This window comes from Mirounga angustirostris, unplaced genomic scaffold, assembly GCF_029215605.1.
Source record: "Mirounga angustirostris isolate CCGP_5_RB_7025 unplaced genomic scaffold, mMirAng1.0.hap1 SCAF_14, whole genome shotgun sequence".
Lineage (NCBI taxonomy): Eukaryota > Metazoa > Chordata > Mammalia > Carnivora > Phocidae > Mirounga > Mirounga angustirostris.
Genome location: NW_026991722.1, coordinates 64,002,744 through 64,023,121, shown reverse-complemented (window position 1 = coordinate 64,023,121; position 20,378 = coordinate 64,002,744). Strand labels below are relative to the sequence as shown.

Here is a 20,378-nt window from a genome sequence, read left to right as displayed (position 1 = left end):
CACATCTGGAGGGATGGGTATCCCCAACAGCGAGGGGCAGTGGGATGTTGACATGGGGGATGGGAGGTGTAGACCACGGGATCCATGACACCAGGGCCCAGCCCAGCGTCAGGCCTGGAGATGCTCTGCAGAAGTGGCCATGCTCACATTCACTCCTTGGGCAGGTGCTGAGCTGGCTCCCTCCCTGCCTGCACCCGGTGAGCGTCACTCAACAACACACTGTGACTGCCAAATCTGGGGGGAAGAGACCACAAGATGCATGCTCCGCGGTAGGCTACACTTTCTCTCGTGGGGAAACAGATGATACGATGCTTGAACGAGGCCCAAGAGAAGGAGAGATGCTTCAGGAGCCATGCCTTTCACCAGCAGGCCTGCAAAGTGGCAGGCACAGACCAAGCACCACCATCGCTGGGCCATCCCAGGCAGGGCATGACAGGGACAGGCTCATCTTCCAGGAACTGACTCCTGGGAGGTCAGAAAACACATTCCCGTGAGATCAGCATCTGGCAATGGCAGAGCCGTGGGTGACACTGCCCACAGCGTCAAAGGTGAGGATGTCTCATTCTTTTCTGTAGGGCAGATATTTAAATCATTTACATAGACAGTTGACCCTTGAACACAGGGGTTAAGGGAACCAACCGCCCTCCCCGCAGAGTCAAAAATCCAAGTATAACTTTTTTTTTTTAAGATCTTATCTATTCAGGGGCACCTGGGTGGCTCAGTCAGTTAAGCGGCTGCCTTCGGCTCAGGTCATGATCCCAGGGTCCTGGGATTGAGCCCCACGTCGGGCTCCCTGCTCGGCAGGGAGCCTCCTTCTCCTTCTCCCTCTGTCTCCCTCTCTGCCTACTTGTGCTCTCTATCTCTCTGTCAAATAAATAAAATCTTTAAAAAAAAAAAATCTTATCTATTCATTTGACTGAGAGAGAGAGGAAGAGAGGGGGGAGCACAAGCAGGGGAAGCAGCAGAGGGAGAGGGAGAATCAGGCTTCCCACTAGGCAGGAAGCCCAACATGGGGCTCCATCCCAGAACCCTGGGATCATGACCTGAGCCGAAGGCAGATGCTTAACCGAGTAAGCCACCCAGGCTCCCCAAAAATCCATGTATAACTTTTGACTCCACCAAAACTTAACTAGTACTGGCCTACTGTTCACCACAAACCTTACCAATAACATAAACAGTTCAATCCACATGTATTTTATATGTTATATATATTACATACCGTATTTTTTACAATAAAGTAAGCTAGAGAAAAATAAAACATTATTAAGAAAATCATAAAGAGGAGCGCCTCACTGGCTCATTGGTGGAACCCATGACTGACTCTTGATCTCAGGGTTGTGAGTCCAAGCCCCACGTTGGGTGTAGAGATCACTTGAAAAATCGAGTAAAAAAAAAAAAAAAAATCATAAGGAAGAGAAAATACATTTATAGTACTGTACTTTAAAAAATCGGCATGTCAGGGCACCTGGGTGGCTCAGTCGTTAAGCGTCTGCCTTCGGCTCAGGTCATGGTCCCAGGGTCCTGGGATCGAGCCACGCATCGGGCTCCCTGCTCAGCGGGAAGCCTGCTTCTCCCTCTCCCACTCCCCCTGCTTGTGTTCCCTCTCTTGCTGTGTTTCTGTCAAATAAATAAATAAAATCTTAAAAAAGAAAAAATCGGCATGTAAGTGGACCTGCACAGTTCAAATCCATGTTGTTCAAAGGTCAACTTTCCATGGCAAGGATGGCCACCATTCCAGCTATAAAAGTCCCCTTCGCAACCATCTGACCCTGGAGCAGCAATGACTGCAGGGATGAGCTCAACCCACAAACAAAACCAGGTGCTTCCCATTACCCCAAGTGCCAAGAGGCCACTGCATGTGTGTTGATATTGAGGGTGCCTAAGAGAGCACACGGAGCACAGGGTCTTCGATGGGTCCCAGCCATGTGGACCAGTTTGGTGGGCAGCAGAGTCCAAGTGGATGGTGGCCCTGGCACCTGGTTTGTCTGGCTTGGTGGGAGAGAACTTGGTCTGGACAGTGAACAATGATGACACACCGTGAAGACATACTCCACCACCAAACGGATACATGGGCTGGCATGGCTTGGGAAGCCTATGGCACGGCCATCGAAAGACACTCGCAGGAATCAATTTGGTAGTTCCTCAGAAAGTCGAAAACAGAACTGCCATGTGATCCAGTAGTTCTGCCTCGGGGTATACCCGCCCCCAAAAAAGAATGGAAAGCGGGACTCAAACAGACACTTGTATACTATCTCCACGGCAGCATGACTCACAATAGCCAAGAAGTGGAAATAGTCCAAGTGTCCATCAAGAGATGAATGGATAAAAATGTGGTCCTGCATACAGTGGGATGTTACTGAGCCTTAAGAAGGAAGGAGATTCTGACACATGCTACACCGTGATCTTGAGGACACTATGCTCAATAAAATAAGCCAGTCACATAAAAATACGATTCCACTTGTATGAGGTCCCCAGAGTAGTCAAGGTCATTGAAACAAAGTAGACTGGTGGTTGCCAGGGGCTGGGGGGAGGGAAACGGGAAGTCAGTGTTTGGTGGAGACAGAGATTCAGCTGGGGACAATGAAGAGTTCTGGAGATGGATGGCGGGGATGGTTGCACAACGACGTGAATGTACTTAATGCCACTGAACTGGACACTTGTCAATGGTTAGAATGGCACACACTCCTATTCCTGCCAATTATTAGGTGGGGGGGGAGGGGAGATGAAGACACAGCAGTGCATGCTAACGTGGAGGGCAGAGGCTGGTGCATCCCAGGCCAGGACAGGGATGGCTAAAGCAGGAGGGAGCCCAAGTGAGGGACGCTGGGGCAGGTCCTGCTGGCCCCATCGGCTCCTGGCAGCACTGCCTAGCCAGGGCCTCCTCCCCACCACACTGATGGCCCTGGAGCCTGGCCTGCTCCCCATTCCACTCTAGGCACCGGGAACCCCTCTCCAATCTCTGACAGGCCCAGGCTTGGCCTCTCCTCACTGGCCCTGCTGCAGTGTCCCTCCCATGCGGCCCCCTCCCTGCTCCTCCCATCCTTTTCTCCTATCACACATGTATGGAAGCATGAATACCAAGGGCCCACAGCCCACCCATTCTCAAGGGCCAGACAACCCCACAGCTAGAGTAGGAGCAGCTACCGGAAGTCCCTCTTGCCCCCACCCCCCCACGCAATAGGGTAAACAACAAGTGTATTTGGTCAGTCACCAGCGGTGGTATGTTTAGGTTTTGGCTTAGGGCTTTGGAATACACTGGAGAGAAACATTAAGGCTGTCTTGAATCACAATCCACAAGGAGTCGTTATGAAGAGAGGTCTTGGCAGTGATGCACAGGTCCCGAGCGAAAACAAGAGAGACCTCCTTCCTCCTTCTTCCCATGTTTATTTTACTGGCAGGAGACTGGAGGTAACCTCAGGAAACAGCATTTCCAGGGAGGCTGCGGCTGAATCTGGTAGTAAATATAGCCAGGAACAGACTCAGGGAATTGTCAGGCTGCGTGTCCCCGTGTGAGAAATCCTTATCAGGTCAAAACAGAGTCATTTTGTTGGTATGTGAGAGTTCACGTGAGCACAGAAGGGTGCACATGAAACCTCAGTAGCCAAAGGGGTAGACCATGTCAGTAATCCCGCTATTATGTCTCAGCCCCAAATTTGCCCTTCACTGCCTCCTCAGGATAAAGGAGCTGACGTTGGGGCTAGTACCATATTAAGTTTCGTCAGTAGAGGGCGCTGAAGAGACACCGCAGGACACTCCTGGCAACATGCCTGGCTCCCCAAGGATGAGTCCGGTTACACATGCGGCTTCCCCCACGCACCTAGTGACCAGCACCTCTCCCCAGTATCCTCCCGAGACAGTTGCCCGCACACCGGAGGGCAGACTCCTAGCAAGTTCCACTGCCATGGCACCCCAGCGATTTCTTTGCTATCCAGTGTGCCGCGGCTGAGCGTCTCCGGCAAGGTCTGGCTCTCAGCCTGAAGGTGGAAGACGGGGTTCCACCCAGGGCATTCCAATCCTGTTATAGTCAATAATTCTGGATGTTACACTTCCCCTGCTCAAATCACTGCCCCTGGATCCTGCCCACTGGCTACACCCCAGTTCATTCTGCTGGGGGTCATGCAGGGTCAGCTCCAGGACCCTGGCCTGGCCCTGCTGTCCATTCCTCTGCATGATGGGAACACTGGGGACTCTTCAGTCCCCAACTTCTGGCCTGGAATGAGTTTCATTCAGCACAAAATTAGGCAGCATGGTGTCTGTGCAATTTTGCACGGTGACTCAAGTCTAAGAAGCTAATCAAAATGGTTCAAATCATTTCTGGTATAGATTTCAAAATGATGAAAACTTTCCAAGCAATCGTACTAGTGATCAGTTTAAAATGTCATTTTGGTTGTGGGTTACCTCTCAGCCTCATACTTGGAAAAACACGGAAAAATTCCCACTGGGTACCCCAGGAAACAGAGGGGCACATCCAGAGCCCAAGGTCATGGGGAGGAAGGGGGTGCACTGGATCATGTCTCATTCCTCTCTGGCCTCAGTTTCCCACCTCCTCTGCTGATCTCCCAGCTTCCCCACCCCCACCCTCATTCCCCAGCTCAGGACCCACAGACCCTGTGTTCCTACCACCACCCAGACTTACCACTGGCAACACAGACGAGCCCAGTCTAAATGGGGCTCTTGTGGGGCGCCTGGGTGGCTCAGTTGGTTAAGCGACTGCCTTCGGCTCAGGTCATGATCCTGGAGTCCCGGGATCGAGTCCCGCATCGGGCTCCCTGCTCAGCAGGGAGTCTGCTTCGTCCTCTGACCCTATCCCCTCTCATGTGTTCTCTCTCTCTCATTCTCTCTCTCTCAAATAAATAAATAAAATCTTTAAAAATAAATAAATAAATAAATAAATGGGGCTCTTGCTCATCAAGCCAGTTCTGCTGCCCCTGGCGCCCCTGCAGAAACCACAGGGCTGCGCCCCTACCTGGCCCAACATGGCTCCTCTGTCCTGCCCCTACAGCGACCTTAAGCAGCTAAGCCTCTGCACCTTTGTATGTCAGTTCAGCTTTCCTGCCACCTGGCAGTACCCACTCCTGCATCCCACACTGAATAACTGCTGTTGGACAGGGCAGGCCCAGCCTGTACAGCTTGTCCCCACCTGGGCGCTATGAGGACTGTGGGGCACCTGAGGCCAAGCGGAGGACAGTAGACACAGAGCAAGGGGGTTACCTGTATGCATTTTTAGAAACAGGGCGAGGATCGAACTTAAAGAAGATGATGCACATGGGTCCCTGAGAGCAGCTTTGTTCACACAGGGTCACCAGTCTGCGGGAAAAGGAAAAAAAAATGTGTTGAATAAACAGCAGACAACACACCACTGCCTCCCCGAACCTGCAGTGCTCCCTGGCCCAGAAGAGAACTGCCTCTGGGATGCCCCTGACCCTTGTGGACACGGCAGAACCATACACCAGACACCGTGACGCTCACCAGCACCGCCCAACCATTTCCCTAAGTGCTCACACACATCAGCATGGGCCAGACTGGCCCCCGCTGCCTGCCACGCTCACTGGCCCTGGACACACCACGTGGAGGGTGGCCACAGGAGCAAGAATGAGAACCTGGCGGCCTCTGGGGCCAGCAGATCTTTTCCCCTAACCGAACTGAGAACAGAGATGAGATCCTGAGGCCACTGACCCTGGATAAGGTGACTGAGGGTCTCTAGCCCTGCATGTGTGCCTGAGCCAGGGCAAGGCTGCAGAGCAGAGCCAGCGGCCGCAGCCAGGGAACAGACAACACAGAGGCTGCGGAGACACTAAAGGGAGCCAAAAAAGATGCCCCCAGAAGAGCCTCAGGAGCAAGGGGGGTGAGGGAGTGTTCGGCGTATGTGCATGTACATGAGGCCTTGAGGTCTGCGTGCATGTGCAAGTGTACAGTTATGTGTGGGTGTTTGCAAGTGTGTGCTTCCGCAGATGTCTGCGTGCATGTGTGTGACTGTGTGTCCACTGAGCTCCAAGTGCACTAGCCTGGGGAGCCCTGGGACTGGGGAGGGTCCGTGCAGGACCCTGCCACCCCCCTCACCCCCGCCCAGAACACAGCACCTACTAGAGCAAGGTTTGGGGTCCGCATCTTTAAAGAGGGTCTGTGAACTGGGCCCCAGCTGGGAGAAGGTGGGATGAGATGCCCAGACCCTGCCCATCCTTGCTCCAGGTTTCAACATAAACCACGAACACCGTGCCACTCCAAACCCTCTGCCCCCAAGCCTTGGAGAAGCCACACGGAGGTGGGGGGAGGGGAGGGTACTTTAGGCATGGGAGGAGCAGGAGTGGGCCGAGAGGGGCTCCAGCTCCCTGCCCCAGGCCAGGGTCCCCACCACCCACACACGACAGTCCCGAGAGAGGCGCACCCCGGCCATAGGATTGGGCAGGTGAACAGAGGAGAGGTGAGAGCCCCCCTCTATGCCAGTACAACTTCTCCCAGGTCTTGGGTCTCCGAAGCAAAACATTTTCTGTTTTGGGACTCAGAAGGAGGACGTTCCCACCACGCCGACCCTGCCATCTAAGCTGTGCCAGCACCCAAGCATGGGTGGGTGGGTGGACAGGTGGCAGGGGCTCTGGCCACAGAGCATGGAAGAGCCAAGGAGGGGCCAAAGCCTGAGGCTGGCCCCGTGGACACGACCACAGCTCGGAGCCACATGGAGGTCTTCCTGTGGATGACATCATGCTGTCCCTGCCTCTCCACTCATTTCTGGCTCACTGGTCTGGCTGGCCTGGGAAGTAGAGGGAGGGGGTCAGGGAGGAAGGATCTACTCGACTACTGTCGCCACTGGCTCCCACAGGCCCTGGAGGGATCCCCACGACTCAGCCCCATGTTCCCCCCAGCCCCTACAGGCACGAGCATCAGTGATGCCTCAGGGGACCCAACCCTGTCCTCAGTAAAACCTTTGACTGTGCAGGTGAGACATCACCATGGTGACCAGTGCCACTGCAGAAATGCAGGGTGCCGGAAGATGGAGCCAAAGGCAGTGCCCGATGCAGAAGAGGGCCCCGAGGTGACAGGAGCAGGCTGGGTTCCCACCCTTGGCTGCCCTGGTAGTGCCCACTAGGGCCATCATCCTAGGCTTACCTGATATCAAGACTGGTGGGCAGGCTGTTGGAACTGGACCCTTCTAGTAAAAACAACTCAAAATGCTTGAAAGAATATGAAAACATCTTAAAAGCAGCCATGAACTAACAAGGTCATGCAGGATTTGGCCAATATCTCGGAGAACGTGGAAACCCAGAGAGGAAAGAAAGCGGAGTACACTGGCTTTTCCTGCCCTGAGGCACTGGCCCATCTGGGCAAACTGGGCTCTGGTCGCCCAAGGTGAGGGAGACTGAAGACGAGGCCCAGGGCTGTCCCCAAGATGGGGCTGTAGTAGGATACCCTCCCCTGAGTGGAGCTGGGACCCTGAAAGGCAGCCCTCCTAGGGTGAGGGGGGGCTCTATCCACAGCCACCCCCAGGGGCCACAGGAACAGCACACAAAGTGGGGAGAGTCCCTGAGAAGCCACAAGAGCACAGCCGGGGCCACACTGGGGGTCCAGGGATCCTCATGCCAAGACTTGGATGGAAGGGCTCCCACACTGGTAGTGCTCCTAGGCACCTGGAGAACCGAAGTTCTCATCTTCATGCTAGACCTCTGAGAAGTCTCACAAATCATTTCAAGGACAAAGAGCAGGACAGTCAGAAAGAACACCACATAACAAAACAAAGCGCCATAAGCAAAGACCAGCAGAAACGGATCCCCACACCAACCAGGCTCTCACTGCAGAAAAAGAAGCTTGAGAGTATTTGCAGGAAAAGGATGTGAGAAAGAGTAAACCAGGAGGTTCACAAAGCACCAGAAAGGACTTTTAGGACCAGAAGCTATAGAAACCACAGATTAAAACTCAGCAGTGGATTTAAGATGAGCAGATTAGACACAGCTGATGAGACAGATCAAATTGTCCAGAACGCTGTGCAGGGAGGTAGGAAGCATGTGGGGCCTCCTGAGGGGCCCCACCTGCCAGGTGCAGGGGATGGGAACCTGCCACGCAGCCGTGGTCCAGCACAGAAGACACAGGCCTTCTCACTCCCAGGGAGCTAGTCTCTCCCACAAATGAGAATACTGCAGGAGAGGCCAACCGGCACTGCCTGTGGCAACCAGGCCAACCGTGGTCAGTGGGAGAAGTCCTGCCAACCCATCACTTCTGAAATCCCACCCACCCAGAGCCCTACCAGGACAGAGGATTGTTCTGAGGATTGCTCCACCAGGGACATGCTGCCCCACCAAGGACATGCAGCTCTTGTCAGATGAGGCCCTCATGTAAGCCTTGGCCTGCTGTGCACCTCACTGGGCTGTGTGCCCAGCTGCTGGGCAAGGCCATCCACTGGGGGCAGCTCTGGCTACTGATGCTCACAAGCCAGAAGTAGAGCCCTCCAACTTGGCTGCAGGACCTTGCCATCCTAGCCAGCCTGTGTGGGTGGCAGACCTGCCCTCCAGACAGGGGTAGCAGGGAGGGCTCTGTGGTTGGAGGAAAGGCCACTGATGGGTCTCCAGGCAGCCTGGCGCCAGAGGTGTGGGCACAAAGCCCAGGGCTGCGGCCTCGATGAAGACGTGGTCATTGGGAGGGAAGGACCAGAGGAAAGCCAGCCCCTGGGGAGGGGACCATCAGGAACTGCCTTTCTCTCCAATCCCTCGCCCCCCACTCAAGCCAGGCCCGCTGCCCACTGCCCCACCCCTTCTCAGCTCCACGTCCCACCACCCCCGCAATCTCATTCACCTAGGCAGGTCCCATAGGTGCAGGGCCCTTCTCCCAGCATGCCCCCACCCAGGCCCTAGTGAAATCCTCCGACACCCTACTTGTTGGGCCACCGTCTCACTCCTGCTGACATTCAGGGCTCCCCGAGCGAGCTCCGGGTACAGACACTGTGGTCCCAGTTACCATTCCCGCCGGCTGGACACAGGGCGGGCAGGAGGCTGGAACTGCTAACAGGGGCAAACTGAGTCCTGCTCCTGCCATTGCACACCTGCCTGCCTGGCCACTTGGGGCACTAAGAAAACACTGCTCTCCACTTCCCAGGGTTCCAAGGCTGGCACAGTGGGAAAGAGATAGGGAAGGGCTTCTATAGGCCCCACCCTGCCAGATGGGGCTGGGGCTCATCCATGCTTGGTGGCTTCTCCATTTGTCATGGGGAGCTCACCCCTGAAGGACACCCGAGCTGATGAAGTGCGTAAGGGAGGACAGCATCCCGGGCAAAAGCGTGCCTGGCTTCCTCAGTGACATCCCCGTGCCCCCTCGTCCCCACCTCCGCCAGGAATGCAAGCCCAGGCCCTCTGTGGAGTGTCTGCATGCCCATGGCAGCCCCCAAGCCAGAGCCAGCCCACGGCTAGAGGAAGAGACAGGCAGGAAGGTCCTGGGGAGGTCTGATCAGGAACCTCACCTGTGGACCTTGGCAACCTCGGCGGGGACACCTTAAGGTAGTGAAGCCTGGCAGCGTCCAAGCATTGAAGGAAGTTGCACCCCACCTCTGCCTGTTGTGCCCAGGATGCTGGGCCCCAGCAGGCGAAGGAAGCTACAATGGTGATGTGCACACCCACCCCCAGGCCTGCAGATGGTACTTAAAAGTCACAGACCCATCCTTTCCACAAGGAAAGGGCTCACTTTCCCTCCTTTTCCCTCATCTGGCCTCACAGCAACCAGGAGGGCAGCCGGGCAACCCAGCGCATGGAAAAGAATACCCCTGCCGAAAAGGGGCAGGTGCCACAGAATCTGGCTCTCTGGGAGGGTGACACACAGACCCAGAGAAGGCTGGGCCCCCGCTGTCACAGAGCAAAGGACAGGACGGCTGGGGAAAACTTTCCCATGCCAGGCGCTTCACAGGGGTCATTTCCCTCTCCCCGGGAGCTTCGGCAATGCGCTTGTGGGGGGTCCCTGCTGGCTGCACTCAGAGCGAAGGAGCAGGCACCTGCGGCTGCTGGAACCAAGTGGGCCTCCCGACCCTGCATCTGCTCCCAGCAGCTCCCCAGAAGGCCAGGATACCCCCAGCACTGCACCCCAACACCACCCTGGCACATCCACAAACCACTGCCCCCGGCGCCATCGTGGAAACGCTAAGAAGCCAACATGCCCACTGCAGTGGCCCTGGTGATCTCACTGTTCTCTCAGCGCTCGACCCTGGAAAAGCCAGTGATAGGTGACAAAACGTCACCATGTCCACACGTGGTCCCACCGGGGGTGCTGTCTCACAAATGCCACAACCTCAAGGGTGCAGCCGGGCCTCGGAGCCGCCCACAGGGATGGAAGACCCCGGACAGTGGCCCAGACCAAGGAGGGGAAGCCATGCGAGCAATGGGGCTGGAAAATGGAGCCTATGATGTGGCTGACCGTCCTGACGAGTGCCCAAAACACCTGCATGGCACAGTGGCTGAGGGCGGGGGGCGCATATCATTTCACACTGTGTGTACCCGAAGAGGCGCTTATCATGGCCTGGACTATTCCATAAAGAAAACCAGGGGGCTGGGCCCCACTGCTGAGGAGGTGGCAACAGCAGTCAGTCGCTCAAGCTCCCAGCCCCTGGAGCATCCACCACGGCTTCCTAGCGACACCACATTCCAGAACTCACACAGTCTCTCGTAGCTGCACACGACAACCAGGCAATCTTTGTCACAACCAAGATTTCACATAAAGAGCTGACCTCCGTGACCCAGTGACGACTCTGTTGTAAAAAAAAAAAAACTACCCAGGACATTTCTGGAATTGAACAGGGCCCGCATGAAGTCCTGTGGGGAACAGAAAGGCTGCAGCTCTGAAGCATATTCTCTCTGATGGCATCCGACAAAGGCCCCCAACCCAGGGACTGTGACTCAGGCTGAGCAGGTGCATGAGGCTGTACATGCACGGATGAGAGCAGCATACCCACACCACACCTCACACCTGCGCACTCAGCCTGGGATGCCCGCTGTGTCCTTGGCCTGCCCAGGACACACTGTGGAAGGAAGCACTGCGTCCCCTGGGGTGGCCTCCCCGAGCCTGAGCGTGCACCTCTGCCAGGTCCTTGCACGGGGAGCCCAGGCGGATCCAGGGTAACCACCTGTGCAGCCCAGGGCCTGCACTCCCTGCACACACCTACAGTCCCTGGGCACACCTGAGCCCCGGCCGGAAGGACCTACGAGGTGTGAGGCAAAAGCAAAAAGTTCCCTTCAAACCAAAGCCACGGGCTTCCCCTTTCTTCTCTCTGAGTAAGCCAGAGGAAGTCTTCCCGGATCCCAACTTCTGCCTTCCCCTGCTCTAACCACCTGGTAATGCAAAACTGGAAGAATGGGTCATGAGTCCGGCAGTCAGTCTCAGCATGGGCATGGAAGCTTTCCAGGCACTCCCAGCCCCTCTGCTGATAAGGCTTTCGAGAGTTCTCTGCATGTTCCATCCTGCCTGCTCACCCCGCTGCCTCTGAAACCCGCCCTCTCCAGCCGGGGGACTCCTTCTTCCTCGCCTGTCTTCCAGAGGAACCAACAGGGCTGTCCTAACAGCCAAGTGCAGCCAGGTACACTCCCTCTTTCAGAATAGCCAGGCTCTTCACTTGAGTCAAGCCCCAAACCTCAGTCCACACGGCGTCTAACATGAGCATGACAAGGAAATGACTCAAGCAGGCAGGCAGACCAGCCAGTGGTCAGAGCCACATGCCAAGAGATGCGGTGATGGCTGCCGTGGCTCAGGTCAGCGCCGTGTGGGCACAAGGCCTGGCACCTGGATGGACCAATGGTGAGGATCTGCTTCCGCTGCCAAGGAAGGCAGGTCTGCAATTTCATAGAGGCTCACTGGTAGAGTAGGCATGTGGGGCCCAAGGGCCACGCTGACCGGACCTCACTGTCACCGCTAGCCCAGACGGGGAAGGACCTGGTTAGGGGACGGGGAGACCTCAGCACTGTTGGGGGTGGTCACCAACCCCCATCTCCCTCTTGTGCACTCCAGATGCCACCCAGCTGCTGGCCCACCCTGCCTGGGGGCTAATGGGCATCACGTACCAACTGTGCCGGCCACCCACCCCACACCAACCAGCACCATCTCCTCCAGCGTTTGCACCAAGGCCTGCCCCCTTCCCTTCCTCCCAGCCCACCCGTCCTCCCACACCCGCTGCCCACTCGTCCATCCCGAGCCCAAGGCTCCACGCCTCCTGTGGCCACAACCAGCAGCTCCTGTGGGAGCACATGCTCTGCAAATGGGCTGAGGACCTTCCTAGGACAGAGACGGAGAGGGGCAGAATGGCTGGTCAGAGGATGATGCTCTTAGGTGAGCAGACCTGGCCCAACTCCCTCCAAACATCCAGTACAGGTACCAGTGGCTGGGCAAGGGGGCGTCCCGCCAGCACCACAACCTGCCGCTGCTGCCCTCCTCGGGGTGGCAGGAAACACTCTCACCATGGTTACACTGGCAACTCCCAGGGGCTGCGCATCTTACAGATTCCTGCCTGTCTGTGTCCACGAATCACCGATTTGGGTATTGAATCCTGGGCTTTTGCTGCACTGATCCGTACTGCAGTGCACGTGGTGTGGGCAGGCTCACGGCCTGTCTGATCCACAAGCTGCCGATATTTCCTCCCACGCCTGCCCTGTCCTGCAGCCTTGCCTGTGGCACTGCCTACCAGGAACAGTCTGTTCCTTCAGCACAAGTTTTCCCATTGCTCCCGCATAGCGGCCACCCTCCCTGCCCCAAAGCGAAAGCCCCTTTCCCTTGCCTTCTTTGAATGGTTGTATTTTGGCTTAGTTCTCAGGTCAGCCCGTGCCCTGCTCCGGTGGGTGGTGTGAGGTACCCCTTGCTTCCCAGGTGCCAGGCGTCAGGTCTGTCCCACCTCAGCCATACCCTGGACACCCAGTCACCAGGCTCCACAGGGGTCCGGCACGCTCGGCAGGCCTCTCAGCTTCAGCACATGCTCTGGTATCTGAAGGACAGGTCTCCCTCTTGGCTAGTCATAGAATCTTCTAAAAGTCTAATGCATCGTGCTGGGCCACCACCACTGCCCATCACACCCAGCACTGAGCATGAAGCGCGGCAAGCAGGTGAGTCTTGAGTGAGCCCCGGCTCCCCAGCAACCCCACGGCAGAGACGGCACACCACCTCAGCATTTGTACCCAAGCCAGAAATAAGCAAAACTCATCCCTGAGGGCAGAAATCAGGGCAGGGCCACCTGGTCTGGGGAACAATACGGGACATCCGGGTGCTGGCACACCTTCTTGGTATGGACGCTAGTGGTGTGGCTGGGCTCCCTGTACAAGCCATGGAGCTGAACGTTTAAAACACATGCACGCTAACAGCAGGCATGCTTCATGTGCACTCTTACGGGCAGGCCGGCGAAGGGCGGAAAGAAAGGCCGAAAAAGACGCTGTCCATGCGAGACTGGGCAAAAGTGCACTCAGCCCTGGTGCCAACCCTTCAAAGCAGAGCCAGGGCTCTTGTAGAGTTCTGCATAATGACACCAGCATCTGAGCAGAGAGCAAAACCACACCTGACAACTGGGGTGCCAGGGGCAGGGGGCCTGCACCCTCGGTGGGAGCACTTTCTTTTGTCAATTGAAAAGGCAAACAGGCCTCTCAGTGGAGGAGAAACATGCCAGGTCAAAATGCAGCAGAGAATGACAGGGATGCACATGAATGAATGGGGAGCTATTGTGGCCTCCACACACAGCCAAGGGGGCCTAGACACCCGGAAAGTGAGGCTCCCGGTTCACATCACATCCATCTCCCACCGGCTGGCTGTGCACATGAAGGCTCTGAACAGAGGTTACCTGGACCAGAGAATCTGCAGCTCCAAGCACTTTACACATTGAGGGATATATTTTCAAGGCTAGCCAGCCCGTCTATCTGGTCTTGAGGGGCCATGCAGAGGACAGGGGCCCTCAGGCTTCACATGACAGGGCTGAGGAGCCAGACACCCCAGCCTCACCCAGCACAGCCTGTGCGATCACTGTGGCAGCCCCCAGGGTAGGAGCTGGAAAGCATGCACTGCTCTTTTCGCATGAGGCGGAATGTCCTCCCAGCAGCTGCCAGCAAAGGAGGTAAACACACATGGGAACACAGTGTCGCTGTGCTGTTCGGGGGCCCTGGCTGAGAAAGCCCTGACGTCTATAAATATTCTGAGCAGCCGGCCCACTGCAACTCCCCACCCTCCTCCCAGCTCAGCAACTGAGGATTCTACAATCTGTGTTTTGTCATTTTGACCAAGTGGCATTTCACCATGACAAATTTTCTACAGGGATATTCTCTTCTGAGATCTCCACAATGTTTGGGGAGCACTAATTCAACTCCACACCAAGTGTCACTGTCCCTGCAGTTCAAAGGAGCAACACAATGAGGGGAAGAATGAGCATTACAGAAAGCCGTGGACATAGGGCAGCCCCTCTACCTTAGCCCCTCCTGGCTTCCCCACAAGCCAGGGGCCAGCCCAGCCTCACAGTGACTCCTGCGGCCCCCATGCTTAATAAAAGACAATGGAGTATTCCAACGAGGATGTACCCTGAGTGTCAGGAGCCATCAAGAGATGGTGAACGGCCTTTTTTACTTTTAAGCGCACATATATCATTTTTGAAAATCTAAAAAAGAAAGTTAAAGAAAAATAAAGGGGCGCCTGGGTGACTCAGTCGTCAAAGTGTCTGCCTTCAGCTCAGGTCATGATCTCAGGGTCCTGGGATCGAGCCCTGCATCGGGCTCCCTGCTTCTCCCTCTCCCGTTCCCCCTGCTTATGTTCCTTCTCTCCCTGTGTCTCTCTCTGTCAAATAAGTAAATTAAATCTTTTAAAAAAAACTGCAATGATAACCTGGAAAGACAGCTTGGTGACCTGGGGCGACCTTGTTTTCATGGAGCCCATCACCCAACCCCATGGTCTGGACCAACAAATGCCAGATGCAACAGTGATGCCCTCACACACCGCCATGTCGCCAAAGGATGGACCCAGTTCCTGCACATCTAGAGCGTCAATGACAAGTGTGCCACCACTTTTAAAATCCTCCCAGCCTCCCTGCCACGGGCCGTTTATCTCCAGGCATGCTCTGGAGGCCCCTCGTTTCTCCACGGAAGTCCTCAGGAGTAACAGGCACACTTCCTGTGCGGGCAGGCACCAGGGCTGCCTACAGAGAGCTTCACCCTCTGATACAGAAGTCAGGCACTGGAGCGAATCCCCAAGACACCACACACAGTTACATCCACGGTGAAACACGATCAAAAAGCCCACAGAACGAGGTCACAAAAGAATCATGAGGCAAGCATAACAGTGCAGGGGCTGGGCAGCCGGGGCAGAACTGACAGCCTGTTTCCTTCATTCAGGGAAGGCTGTTGTCACCACACATCAGAGCAAACAGTGGCAGCAGCAGTGGACAGTCTAAGTGGCCCGCAGTCTGTGGACATGCCAGGAACATGAAGGCACAGGACTGGGGCTAATACTCAAAGGCCAGATAAGGTGGGGGCACCAGGGCAGCCCACCCACCAGACGGGAGCACTAGGATCCTGGAGAGGAGGGGACAGAAGCTCTGCTGTGTCCTCCTGCCTCCACCTCACCAGCCAGCTCACCCAAAGCAGGCAAGACCCTGAGACAGTGGCCCAGGTGGAGAGGAGGCGCTGGGACCTGGCCCTGGCTCTGAGTGACCTTGGGAACACCACTTGCCCCTCAGCCTGAGTTTTCTTCACTGTAGACAGCAGCCAACCAATGAACATTTGCCCAAAAAGGTTGCCCAGAGGATTAACAAGCAAGTTCGAGAAAGCATTTCCAAAGTGCTACCAGCTGCAGCCACCCCTTATAGCTGCCATCACGTCACATCTGCCTCATGGAAGAAAGCTCTGAGCCCAAACAGCAGCAGCAAAACAGCAGTCAGCAGGTTGGGAGCAGGACGCCAGGCCAGGCCTGAGCCCAGCATGTGATATCCCTGCTGGAGGAAAAGGGCTGAGGCTCACGGACTAGTCCAAGGGCAGAAGGTTCACTCTAAAGCTGTGGCCCCGAGGGAGGCCATGAAGCACCTGACACCGCTGGGGTCGGGGAAGGGGGTCTTAAAGCCAAGCACCAGGGCCAGCCCTTGCACCAGGGCCAGCCCTTGCCCCAGGCGCAACCCTGCCCAGCACCCACCCCTGATACCCTGGGGGGATGGTCTAACTGAGCCACCCCAGAAAAGGCGTGTCCAAGCGCAGGCATGACCCAGCACTTGCTGCCTACTGAGACAAACATAAGCTGTCACCCGGCTGCCCCGCAACAGGCCACAGGGTGGTGGCACCGTGACTCAGGACTTCAGAAGTGTCTGAGGCCCTAGCCCACCCACCCTGCGGCGATCACGCAGCTCCCGGCCCCGCTAGTCTCTGCTTCCCCGCAGCGAGACCCGCCCGGCCTGCCAATGGACCCTGCTTCCCATTCTGTCGGGGATCACTGGAAACGCCTTCGAGTAACGCATGGGGCGCTTCGTCAGGGTCAGTTTGGTCTCTCCGGACCCAGCCGTAGGATTTCCATTCCACGCCTCGGGAAAGGGAAACAGGCAGGGCGGGGAGGTACAGCCCTGTCCCTCCCCTCCCTACCCGCGCCCCCCGGAGCCCCGCGCCCCGGGTCCCGGGCCGGCCCTTCAGGGAAAGGAATCGGCCGCCCGGGCCGCCAGCCGCACACTCACCGCCTCCGCCGCCGCCGACTTCCGGGTGCCGCGCCCGCGCGCCACCGCCACCGCCCAGGCCACGCCCCCGCACCCTCTGAGCGCTCACCATTGGGTTGCGCCGCCAGGGGCGGGGCGGCACGCCGCGACCCCGAGCACCGTTGGCTGGGCGCGCTGTCACTCGGGGGCTGCAGCCCTCCCGGCGCTCCGCCCCCAGGGCTGCGCCAAGCCTCGGGGCTGCGGGGGCGTCTGGGGGTCTCGTGACCCCCGCGGCTTTCCCAGGCTTCTCGGCTCCCCACGCCGGAGGACGCCCGTGGGAGGTCGCTGCCGCTTGCTGCCGCCCCAAGAGCATGCCTTCGTGGACCCATCAGGGCCGCGGTCTGAACTCCAGGGGCCATAGGTCACCAAACCACCTGGCGGCCTTCTCTGGGAGCGATAGGGGGATGCCCACTTCCGGACCCGCCCCTCAGGCTGGGTCCTGTTCCACACCCACTGGCTGTAGACCTGGCCATCCCTCCCTTTTCTTTATGGCTCCCAGTTCAGTTCAGCTTCTGCTACTCTGGCCTTTGCACCAACCCCCACTACCACCCCTACCCCCCGCAATCCTGCCACACTCGGGACAGACCCTGGACCGGGTACTCCAGACCCACCCAGCCACTGTGGCCTTTGAGCCCACTTGGTCGCTGTTTTGCAGGTCCAGGCCCTAGGAGGAAGTGTTGGCCCACCCTCAGCTGTAATGCTTGAGCAAGTGAGCAAAAGGGCGGGAAGGGGCACTGACTGGGGGCCTTTCAACAGGACAGAGGCAGTTGCTGGGCTCCCTGCCTTCAGTGTCCTCTAGGCTGTGTCTAGGGCCTAAGTGCAGAGAAAGTGGAGAGTCAGAGGCCCAGGGCCCAGGGCCTACTCCAAAGTGGGCGCTCAGCAAACTAGGACAAGGATGACAGTTACATTGAGGATAATAACAATGTGTTAAGCACTCCAAACCCAGGGTCCCAGTCCACAGGTGTCATTCCCCCCATTTTACAGATGCAAACACTGAAGCTCAGAGCAGTTACACCACTTTAAAAAAGGATAGCAAGTGGCAGTGGCTGAATTAAATCCACAGTCCTGTGTGAAGACCTACTGTCCTGATCCTGACTCAGAGCACTGATGCCCTGTGGAAAACGGGTTTAGAGAAGGAAAGGGCCTGACTCGTGATCAACAAAGGCAAGAGTGGATCCCAAAACTCCCTGACACACCCAAATGCCTATTCCACCCAATTCTCTTGCCATCTTTTCTGTGTTCCTCCTGGAACCCAATAGGAGCCCTTTACAGACATGGAAACTGAGGACTCCAGATATCCAAGGACTCATGGCCAGCAGGCAGCAGACTCAACTTGATGCATGGTCCTTCCTCCCACCATCCAGCAGCAGAATCCTCCTGGGCTGGTGCCAGTGATTTCCCTCTGGGCAGCCAGACCTTTCAGTCCACCCGAGAGGTGATAGTGCTAAATAAGAAGACTTGGGGAGGGGCACCTGGGTGGCTCAGTTGGTTAAGCGACTGCCTTTGGCTCAGGTCATAATCCTGGAGTCCTGGGATCGAGTCCCACATTGGGATCCCTGCTTGTCGGGGAGCCTGCTTCTCCTCCTGACCCTTCCCCCTCTCATGCTCCCTCTCTCTTTCTCACTCTCTCTCAAATAAATAAAATAAAATCTTTAAAAAAAAAAAAGAAGACTTGGGGCTTAGACATGTGTGACCACACCCTGGGGTACAAGGCAGCAGTTGCAAAGTGGTCTGCCCCAAACCACTGGGCAACATGCCTCAGGGGAGTGGGACACAGAATGGTGCTTTCCTGTTGCTAGCAAAGAGGAATGCAGTCATGCATGGGTTGGACAGAGGTTCAAATCCTGGTCTGCCACAGAAGCATATGGCCATGGGCCAGCCCCACTTCTAGCTACACTCTCCCCATCTGGATGGAGCCATGTCAGGTACTCTGATAGTCTTTGTCTTTGCTGACTCCAATTAACAACATTCAGTGCTAGGGAGCAGATAAGACCAGATAAGATGGGTCGGGGTGGGAAGCTGACCCCTGGGGTCTCAGGGCTGCAAAGAGTTCACACATCCTTAGCTGGGGAGCTCACTGCCTTATTTGGTCACCCTTCTGGTCTCTGAACATTTGCCGCTGTTGAGAAGTTCTTCCTGACCTCCAGCTAAAACCTTTTTGTCCCTATAGCTTTGCTCACATGTCCCAGGGATGTCCCCACAGAACTGTCCCACAGCTGGGTGGAGAGGGTGGGAGAGAGGGAAGAGACTAGGTTACTGGTCCCTGTGCCACTGGTCACACTGTAGGGGCTCCCTGTTCCTGACCCCTACCTACAGCCTGGGTCATGGTGGGCCCACTGAGTGGCCTTGTGTCCTCTTGGAACTGATACTGTCCACCCTACTCCTCTGTATGTGGCTAGTGATCCAGCCTGGGAGACAGAATCCTGCCTGGAGTGGGGGGCGGAGAGGAAGTCCTCACCTAGGCCAATTCTGGAGCACAATTCTCCTTTTGCTCTCTCACCAGAGGTCTGTCTGGCTCCTCCTGCCACTATCAGCAAGTGTGGGGGGAAGGGATGATGCTGGACCACAAGCTCACTATGAGAATAGGGCTCCAGGAAGACCAGGGTCCAATGCCCCTGGAGAAATCTGTAGGGACAGTTGGACTAATGAGATCCACTCCTAATGGAGGGAAGAGAACCCCTCAACCCACACAGCCGCTGGCTCAGAATGTCACCAATGGTGCAGCTCCACAGGACAAGAGCTATCTTGCTCATAGGGGCCCCTGTGTTCCAAAGAAGGACACTGCGTTCCATCTGCCCAGAGCCGCAGGCAACATCACTATGCCAGAGTGTCAAACGGCTCTCATCTCAAGTGCCAACTCCAATTGACTGGTGGTGGCAGCCTGGCTTCAAAAGGCTAGGGTGGATTTGCTATGTGCGCCAGGTACCACAGGGGGGACCCAATGGTGGTACCAATGGTGAGTTCTAGCCCTACAGCACTTCACTTTCTTTGTTCCGAGCAAGCAACTATGGTGTGAACACTCTGGATCCCTGATGTGGGTGGATAAGACATGAATGTCTGGTCTCTCCATTAGCGCTGTCATGGGCCTGTGACTCCCTGGGTGGACATGGGGAATATGGTGGGCTGAGAATCTGGTCATCTCCAGGTGCAACCAGGGTAGGAAAGACTTAGAACTAAGCGTGAGCCAGAGTCACTGGCCAAGGGGCCACCATCTCCTGAACCCCCTGAAGTAAGCCCCACTGGGCAGCACCCCCACTGGTGCCCCCCCCCACAAAGTTAAGTGGAGCTGGCCAGGGATCATGGTCCCATTTGTGGTCATATATGTGTGCCTTGTGTCACTGCAGGGACCAGGTGGCCGCTCTCCACCTGGCAGAAAAATGCAACCTGTGCGAAACTCTACTCAGGTGGTTGCACCCCACAGGTTTCCTCCAAGATCCCAGGTAGGGTGGAGGAAATGGGACACCAGGAAGAGGAGGTGGTGATAAACACACAAACTCCTCCCCCACCCCTCCCAGGCCCTGACTGAGGTGATTTGGAGGAGATGAGGGACGGCAGTCCTGTGGCAGTCCTGCAGGGTGGGCTGAGACAAGGTGTCCGGAGATTCAGGCCTGGTGGCAGAGGAAAACCTCTATTTCACCGAAAGGCCCTTTCTGCCCTCAGAAACACGTCTCCCTATCCAGCGTCGCTGAGCCAAGGTCTCTGAGCCCCGCCTCTCTGTGAGGAC

General features: G+C 56.5%; 1 protein-coding gene across 2 annotated transcripts in view; it reads right to left on the bottom strand.

The window, feature by feature from the left end:
- TANGO2 (transport and golgi organization 2 homolog) overlaps positions 1–16,763 on the bottom strand; it is a 48,322-nt gene extending 31,559 nt beyond the window's left edge. Inside the window, exons 1-2 of one of the 2 annotated variants that reach the window (XM_064578034.1) lie at positions 16,637–16,763; positions 5,212–5,307 (exon numbers count right to left, since the gene is read on the bottom strand). In XM_064578034.1, coding sequence (XP_064434104.1) covers positions 5,212–5,267 — 56 coding nt within the window. In that variant the 5' untranslated portion in view covers positions 5,268–5,307; positions 16,637–16,763. The remainder of the gene's footprint in view (positions 1–5,211; positions 5,308–16,636) is intronic. The other variant, XM_045887138.3, reaches the window with a different exon arrangement.
- Between the last annotated feature and the right edge of the window lie 3,615 nt (positions 16,764–20,378).